At 43.5% G+C, this 9,340-nt stretch overlaps 1 protein-coding gene across 1 annotated transcript; it reads left to right on the top strand.

Moving 5' to 3' along the window:
- Positions 1-5,280: 5,280 nt before the first annotated feature.
- On the top strand, positions 5,281-8,101 carry LOC112888558 (myb family transcription factor APL-like). The gene is made up of 6 exons (XM_025954791.1): positions 5,281-5,782; positions 5,876-5,952; positions 6,045-6,090; positions 6,515-6,575; positions 6,676-6,754; positions 7,110-8,101. The coding sequence occupies exons 1-6, from the start codon at positions 5,599-5,601 to the stop codon at positions 7,692-7,694; spliced, it is 1,032 nt and encodes a 343-aa protein (XP_025810576.1). The 5' UTR covers positions 5,281-5,598; the 3' UTR covers positions 7,695-8,101.
- Positions 8,102-9,340: the final 1,239 nt, after the last annotated feature.

Raw genomic sequence — 9,340 nt, 5'->3', positions numbered from 1 at the left:
GCTCCTGCAGCTCCGCCCTCCAGGTAGGTGGCACAGCAATCGGGCCAACAGCTTCACCCGCAATGGGAAGCCCGAGCAGGTACGACACGTCCTGCAACGTGGGGGCCATCTCCCCGCACGGCAAGTGGAACGTGTGCGTCTCCGGACGCCACCTGTCCGCCAACGCTGCAAGTAGAGAGCGGTCCAGCTGCATCCGCTTCCTGGCGCCACCGTCTTGGCCGTCGCCGGCCTGAAGCATACGTGCGAGTGGCAGCAAACCAGCCTCACGTAACCTGTATATTTTGCATTGTGGTTATGATTATCGTACAAGCTATACATTAGTTTCGTAAAAAAATACAAAGTATCACCTGTCAAGCCAGCGGTCGTCCAGGTACAACAACTCCTTTGCTACACGAGGGCGCAACTCGTGAAGCTCCTGCCCCTCCACCGCTGCCAGGTACGACCTGTGCCGTTGGTCGATGTTCGTGTCAAGGAGCTCCGGTGTCTGCGCCATATCTGCATGAAAAATATAAGTACCGTAAGACATATTCCTACAAACAATTGAAAATACTAAAAACTATTTATAATAGAACTACCCTAACAAATATTTCTAAAAGCTATTAAAAATACTGAAAACTATTCAAAATATAACTACCCTAAGAAATATATCTGAAAACTATTGAAGTTATAAAAACTATTCAAAATATAACTACCCTAAGAAATATATCTAAAAACTATTGAAAATACTAAAAACTATTTATAATAGAACTATCCTAACAAATATTTCTAAAAACTATTAAAAATACTGAAAACTATTCGAAATATAACTACCCTAAGAAATATATCTGAAAACTATTGAAATTATGAAAACTATTCAAAATATAACTACAATAAGAAATATATCTAAAAACTATTAAAAATACTGAAAACTATTCGAAATATAACTACCCTAAGAAATATATCTGAAAACTATTGAAATTATGAAAACTATTCAAAATATAACTACAATAAGAAATATATCTAAAAACTATTAAAAATACTCAAAACTATTTAAAATAGAACTACCCTAATAAATATTTCTAAAAGCTATTGAAAATATTGAAAACTATTCTACGTATAACTACCCTAACAAATATTCGTAAAAATAATTAATAATTATACGATTATAACGAGAATATACCTCCAAACCGACGTGTGGACAGGGCTTTTCCACTTCCTCTCCTCTCCTCTCTTCCTCTCCTCGCTTTCTTTTTTGTTGATTTTTGATGAATATTATAAGAATTAGAGGTGGGTGGGGAGCCTTAAATAGTCGGGGGGTGACATCCCGCCCGTTGGGAGGGCGGGATGCCCCTCGGGGGAACCTCCCGCCCGTTTGGGGGGGCGGGTTGCCCCTCGGAAGACCTCCCGCCCGTTGGAAGGGCGGGATGCCGCGTAACTTTCGCGAAGAGGCCCCTGATGGGGGGCGTGTGAAAATTTTTTGGTCCCCCGCCCGTTGGATGGGCGGGAGACACCCATTTTTCCAATTGTTGTAAATCGGCTCCCTTTTCGAATTTTAATTTTTTTTAACCTTTTTTTAAAAAAATGCTGAGATGACGGATAAGGATGTGCAGCTTCCATCCGAGACGAGGTTACGGCCCAGTTTGGCGCGGCTAATTCTAGCCCAGTAAGCTCAGCAGGCCGCGTGGCCAGCTGCAACGCACGGGCTCTCGGCCTGGTGGACTCTGGAGTAGGCCGCCGCGCTGAGAGCCGCGCGGTTGCGCCGCGCCGACACCCGCGCCGCCATGCCACTCGCCTCGCGAGAGCTATAGGCCTATAGCCCCCGCCCGCCAGACCACGCCGTCGCGAGACATTCCAGCCGTGGGCTGCACGCCGCCGCCGTCCCAAAGCGGTGGCGGATCCCATGGCCGTCAGCAGCTTCCACTCTGAAAGCGCGCCGCGTGATGACATGCTCCGACGAAAAGGTAAAAGCACAGCGCCTTCTCTCCGACGACCCCCCGGCCGGCCGGCTTTTTTCGATCTCTTCCTCACATCTCGGGGTGAAAGTGAAACGTGAAAGCTGAAGCAAGCAACGCCGGCGAGCAAACCCCGGCACTGTGCGGCATACGCGTACTAACATGTAACATGTTCAGCTTTTGCACGCGTCGGGTATGAACTGAGCTATGTTTGCTCATTGCCCTGCTTGGTAAACATGTAGCCGCGCGGCCAAGCTAGCAGGCCCCATGCTTGGCCTAATCTGGCGCGAAAGCAGCAGCTAGTATTGCGTAACAATGCTTTAGCAAAGAGAGGCATTGACAAACAGCTCGAGTGTGTTCACACAACTAATCTGGACACGCATCAAATCTCTGGGATTTGGCTGCGGCACCATCATTACATGCATATTAGAGGAGCCAAATGGGCCTCGCGCCTAGCTAGTAAAGCTAAGGGTGGCCAATGATGCGATTAACTTTATAGTCTGAATCATTTCATGTAAAGCAGGACTCTTCAATCGAATCCTCAATCCATGGGGCTGAACGCAAGGAAAATCACTGCTACATTTTTTTTTTGAAAAAAACAAAACAAAGAGAAAAGAACTTACTCATGCATGGTTTCTTCTAGGAAGAGCAAATAAACTAAGGCTTATCTGAAATATAAATTATGTGCATCGTCACATAAGATCAGTAATTCAGTAAAAAAAATGACTAGCAAACCAGTCAAAATCAATCGAACAAACTGTTTTTATTTATTTATGTGTGAATGAAAGCTAGCAGCCAAGAAAATTCATATTCATTGTTAATTACATGCATGGTATATGTGCCAATGAGCTTTTACATATGTTTACTAAGTTTGCAGACACATTTTGTGCACATGTCTTATCCCAAAGCTAGAGCATCTCGACCCAGAGGTGTGCTTGAAATGCAAGCTACCACCCATAGTGGACAGTATGATTTCTGAGCTTGATCGATGAGGGCTAAAAGTAAAACACAACTTTGCAAGGCATATTTAGTCACGCATACGCCGTCTTCGTCCCTGCGCTAGCTTTTGCACGTGGACGACGTACACTTTCGTGGCGAATCTAAGCACTCCCGTGGATATGTGTACGTTGTTGTTGCTCGCACCGTACGATCTGCAAACACCACTGCTTGCATGTACTTGTGTATATATTTGATTTGAAATATATATATATGTATCCGACCTTTTTTCCAACTGAAAATCTGACTTACAGTTACAATATCCGACTTGATTGTCGTATCATATATGTAATTATTAATTACCGTCGTGTTTCTTTTTCGAACGAAAAAAATACACGGCGGTAATTACCATTACCGCCGTGTATCGGAACCGTATTTTAAACCATGCAGTTGTTGTCAAGCATGGTTGGATGACATTAATTATGCAAAAAGAATATACAGTTGATTTATATATTTACTAGAAAAATGAAACCGAAATCTGGTGAATGCTACACTGCAGAAGAATCTTTGCTTAATTGTCAAAGAAGAAAGCATATATTCCCTAGGCGTGGTAAAGAAAATGCCATGCCTCCTGCCCGGTCCCCTCGTGGCTGGATGTGTAGGGGACGGGACGGCGGATGAGCTAGCTAGCTTGCTGGCTAGCTTTATAGAAGTAGTGTTCTACGTACCTATCTTCTCTACCTTCTCCTAAATATTGGACTCAGTTTTTACCTAGCATATATAATATTTTTTTTGGAACTTTGTATTATGATGTTTTGCTGGCTAGCTTTATAATATTCAATTATAATGACTACCCCCTATTTCTAGGGCGCAGCTCAAACTAATTCTTGAAGATCTTAGGAGCTCGAGAACTACTCCATATATGTATCCCGAAATGTGAAATGTATTTTGACTAGAAGGTCAAATTTTACAAACTTTGACCAATGATTAGTTTAAATATGTGTATATTTTTAGTGCATAAAATTTGCATCAATATATTTGTATTCAAAGTGGTTTTGAGATTATATTGAGTTTTTAGCGATTGACATTATATTTCAAGAGAAATCATGAGTCAAACTCTACCGTAGAAGATTTCTTCTAGTTAGAACATATCTAATATTTCTGGACGGAGTGAGTATATGTAATTCACTTTTAATTCTTTGAAGCGTCAGCCTATTATAAGGTTGGAATCACCTCCTAGTGTGGTGGTGGAGACGTGAGGATAGACGTGGCTCTATCCATCAGGGATTAAATTCTGTTGTCTATGAATTATTATTGAGGTGTTGTTATGCATTGTAATCGCGAAACGGAAAAATATCACCAAGTGTCGATTGGTGACAATCATGTGCGCAGTATGCTACGCGCCACCCTCGTCTCATATCTACTATATCTGAAGATGATAATTGGGTCTTGGGCACCAAGCCACCAATAAAAAGGAAATATGACTGCTACCTATCCAAAAAAGGAAATATGACTGCTACCTATCCCTCACGGGGCACACTATACATGCCATCAATGGCTCCACTATGATGGATGTGTGTATGGTGACTTTAGGTTCCTTTAGATCTTGTTGGGTATGTCGTGGTGTCTACTTGGCTAATAAGTCCCGGGGCTCAATGCAAATGCGTGTGTTTTAAAACCCCTCACAATCTGGAAGCCATCATTTGGACATGATGATGGTGTGACGAGTCTACCCCTTTTCCATGCACTGATGATGATTCGAATTGCACTGATGATTTGATCAAGGGCTTTTGAAGTTCTCTCCTTTGATATATATGCACCAGCTTAATATATACCACTACCGCCAAAATCCTGAATTCTTTTTTCTCTTTTCATTTCAAACAAAAGAAAATCATGATGAAATTTTGTTTGCATCTTCTGAAAAATAAATAGTACACCTCCCTCGTTCTTATTTTTGTTAGAGACGTTTTATCAAGCAGATGACATGATACTAGGATAGTGCTATACAATTCTAGTCAACAACCTATATTTGCTATGCTAACAGATCCTATATACTCCCTCCGTTCCAAATTAGCAGTCCTTTTGACTTTTCTAGATATATAGATTTTGTTGTACACTTAGATATAATATATCTAGATGTATGATAAAAACTATGTATTTAGAAAAAATAAAACGACTAATAATTTAGAATTGATGGAGTAATTAGCACTAAAAGAGGAGGCGCATGAACTAACGATGTTACATTAGTGCTACTTAAATCAGCTGTTCAAATCTTCTGCGAAGGTGGGGCCACGCGGGGAGACTGGGGAGGCTTCGAGTAGTTGGCGGTGGCTTTTCTCCACGGTAGAATAATACCCCGGCCGGGGGAGCTTTCTGCTATGAGACCTACACACTAGAGAGAGAAAGAGAAAGAAACAAAGCAACGAACTAAAGCCTAATAAAGCAGAGAGAAAGCGAGAGAGGAGAGAGAAAGAGAGCATATCAAGGAAGACGAAGACGAAGAAGAAGAGAGCAACGTAACAGTAGCAGCGCTTCTACAGTACACTCCTCGTTCTGCGTGCGAAGCGAACCCTATTCCATGTTCTTGAATCTCTGCATCCAGCAGTCGTCCTTGTAGCTGATCAGATCGATCGGAGGGAAAAGAGAGAGGATTGCCCCAGGATCCGAGATCTAGAGAGAGAGAGAGAGAAAGGTTTAAGAGGGGGGAGTAGCAAGGAGCTGAGAGGATAGAATGTTCCCCTCCTCCAAGAAGCAGCCCAGCACTGGCGCTGCGAGCTCGAATGATCGGCCTATGTGCGTGCAAGGCGACTCCGGCGGCCTCGTCCTCACCACCGACCCCAAGCCCCGCCTCCGGTGGACCGCCGAGCTCCATGACCGCTTCGTCGACGCCGTCGCCCAGCTCGGAGGCCCGGACAGTACGTAGTATAGACGATGATGCTTCCCTTTGTTTGTAGGGAATTTTATCCGTATTGATTGCTTTAATTTGCTTCCTCTTTTCCTGTATGTAGAGGCAACTCCAAAGACTATCATGAGGGTTATGGGAGTCAAGGGCCTCACCCTCTACCATCTCAAGAGTCACCTGCAAGTACGTACCTGCTTGATCCTATATATGCAAGGTTGAACCAGCTAGGTTTTAAGATGTCCTTTCTCTGATTTGTGATGTTTTCTCTCTGTCAGAAATTCAGGCTAGGCAAGCAGCACAAGGAGTTTGGGGATCATACAGGTTAGTACTGATTACTATGCCTCTATTGTCTTCAGAGAATACTTCTAATATAATTTTTTTCGTGTCCTTGCCTTCTCTGCCTGCCTACATATGTGCCTCTCTGAGTGCCTTTTCCATCCTTTTTTTTTGCCAAAGCTATACCAAACTGATATGATGTTCTCAAATCTGTTACTATGCATTTCCAGATTTTAGTAGTTTTACATTCATCATTTGCTCAAACTTTCAGATAATGATCATCATGTAGATCATGATAATTCTAGTTACTAACTTTTCTGTTCGAACAAATAGTTATAAACCAGACATCGAAGATTATATAGTGTCATGTTACTTGTCCCGTGTACTCAGTTGTTCATATATAAGGTGCATAATTCTAGTATAGAATATTTTTCATTAGTAGTAACACTATCCAATGAACCACATTCAGCAATGGAGATGCAACGTAACGTGGCCTCTTCTTCAAGCGTGATGGGAAGAACCATGAACGAGTGAGTTGATTTGTTCATACCTTATATGCTAATTCCCCATAATGCAATCTTCAGATCATAAGCTTCTGATGCTGCTTTCTCTTGTTTGTCGATTATTCAGCCGAAGCGGCGTGAACGTGAACAGCGAGGCCCTAAGGATCAAGATGGAAGTCCAGAGAAGGCTCCATGGGGAACTAGAGGTACATACAAGTTACATAGTAACATGCATGCTTTAGGAAGTTTACTTACATACACTGCAAAGTTGGCTGGTTTCTTTCTTCCGTACTTGCATGTTGCTCATGAACTTTGCATACATGCATGCAAGAACGTTCTTGGGAAGTTTACATACACTTGTTACCTAGTATGGCAAATTTTGTGTGGTTGGCATGTTCCTATCTCTTGACGCTTTTCCAAGAACATTCTTGGGAAGTTTACTTGACGCAACTTTTCTGTCCTTCTCATACATGTGTGGTACTCATGAACTTGTCATATATGCAATTTCTTTCAACAAAAATGTAAAAGGAGAGCAGTGAACTTTGCATGCATGACATGCAGGTGCAGAAGCACCTCCAGATGAGGGTTGAAGCCCAGGGGAAGTACATGCAGTCCATCGTGGAGAAAGCATACCAAGCCCTGGGGTCCAGCGACTGCGCCACGTGGCCCACGGGGTACAGATCTCTAGGCAACCAGGCTGTCCTCGACATTGGCGGCGGCTCCACGAGCTTCTCCTCCCTCCAGGACCTGCACTTCTATGGAGGAAGCAGCCACATGGACCAGCTGCTGCAGCAAATGGAGCGGCCAATGGATAGCTTCTTGACGTTGGGCGAGAGCTTCATAGGCTCGTCAGCAGACAAGAAGGGCCCTAGCCACTGCAGCTCCATGGCCAGTGGCAAGAGCTCGATGATGTGGGCCGGCGAGGAGCCGCAGCAGGCGAAGAGCGGCGCCGATCAGCTCCAGATGGGGTCGTCGACGACGATGGAGGGCGGCATCGATGTCATGGACCCGATCGCCGGCCTGTATGAGGGTGCCATGTCAGGCGACTCCATGAGTAAGGGTTTCGAGGGTTCGAGCTCCAAGCTTGAGATGAAGTCGCCTCCACATCAACACGCACCTGTAGGAAGTCAGAGGGTACGTATATAGCCCAATGGTTTGGAGCTCACGCAAAGAACTTCTCCTATTTAGTATATGGGCCGGTAAAAAAGATAAAAATTATCGTGTCAATTTTGTTGTGATGAAGGAACCATCAAAGCTTATAGACTAGCGCGTGAGCTGAGTGCAGTGTTTGCGGTTATTAGTGTTACTAGATACGAGATCTTAAGAGAATCAATTCATGCATTATAGATAAGGTTGTTTGAGGCCTAATTAAGGTTACCTGCTATTCTGATGAGGATGGCTCAGGTAACAATTTAGTTTCCTGCATCTTATGGTGTTTTGAGTTCAAGTGACAGTAGTGCATTTTATTGACATGTTCATGTATGTATAATGATGCATGCAGTGGAGAAACACGTATTATTACCGGGACATTAACAGAGAGACTTTCAGATTTATATATACATGTATAATAATATTGGTTTGTGTAACGCTGTTGTTCAGCATTATTTGGTGGTTTTGTTTTTGTGTGTTTTGCATGCGATAATGTGTCGGCTAGATGTGCTGTTTCTGCATTACTAAGAAGTGAACGATCTTGCTAGTGATGTGCATTTTTCTTCTTATGACTGAGGCATCAGACATCCTAAGATCATCGAACAAATTAAATCATTATTGTGAACAATTTATCTGTTTAGTATGTGCATTTAGACTTAGGACTTGTTTGGCATAGTTCCAGCTCTAAGATTCATACTAGAGCTGAAGTTTGTAAAATATATTAAAATATTTTATATTTTTATTTTAAATCTAAAATAAAAGTATAATAACTCAGCAAAAGATCCTTGATTTATTTACAACTCCAGCTCCAAGAATTTTTGGAGGTGGATATAAGAAGCTCCAAGAACTTCACGAATTTTCTGGAGTTGGAGTCGTACCAAACATGCACTGCCACAAAAATGCATGGGCCAAATATATGTACCGGATTGTCCACCGGGAAAGATCTCCTTCTCGAGGAACAATCAAACGAGTCTATATATATACATACATCTAAATAAACTTCACACACTCCCACTAAAGATTCTGAATTATATTGCCTGCTAGCTCCTTCTGTTATAACTCCAACTCTACAGCGTAAGCTTACTTTAATCTGCATGCATGGGTCTGTAAATAGGTCGTTTAAAAAGCATCTCATCAAGAAAAGGTCCGGATTGTATCTTTGTTATCTGGTATTCATCCCTTTTTTCATAACTTGTGAAATGGATGCAATATGATCTACACATCTAGCCAATCATCTAGTTAAATTTAGGTATCAAGATGGCCGTTATTGATCCTGTGACGGTGTGCATGTGCAACAAGATGAGAGGAAAAAAAAGGGAGGCGAAAGGAAAAGGAGCAAGAATAAGCCGCGGATGGAGTTCGTACCAGGGTCGCACTCCGCTAGCTACTAGCCCGTTTCCCACGGGCGCTGCGCTCATGGACACATGCACGTCGTCCACCGGCGAGGAAGGGCACGCGGGTGCTCGCATCGCATGCCCGGCCGCCGTGCGTGCTGCGTCGATCACCAAGGGCGCCATCGAGGAGAGCGCGTGCCCACAGCGTTGGTTGGGGTTGTCGGCGACGGCGAGCTAGCGTGGCGTGCATGCAGGTCGTCGGGCTCGATCGCCGCCGCCGCGCCCGGCGCTACTCATCGCTGGGGATCA

This window comes from Panicum hallii, chromosome 4 (assembly GCF_002211085.1).
Source record: "Panicum hallii strain FIL2 chromosome 4, PHallii_v3.1, whole genome shotgun sequence".
In the NCBI taxonomy this organism is placed as follows: Eukaryota; Viridiplantae; Streptophyta; class Magnoliopsida; order Poales; family Poaceae; genus Panicum; species Panicum hallii.
The sequence above is the reverse complement of the archived record's forward strand: the minus strand, read 5'-3'. Positions and strand labels throughout refer to the sequence as shown.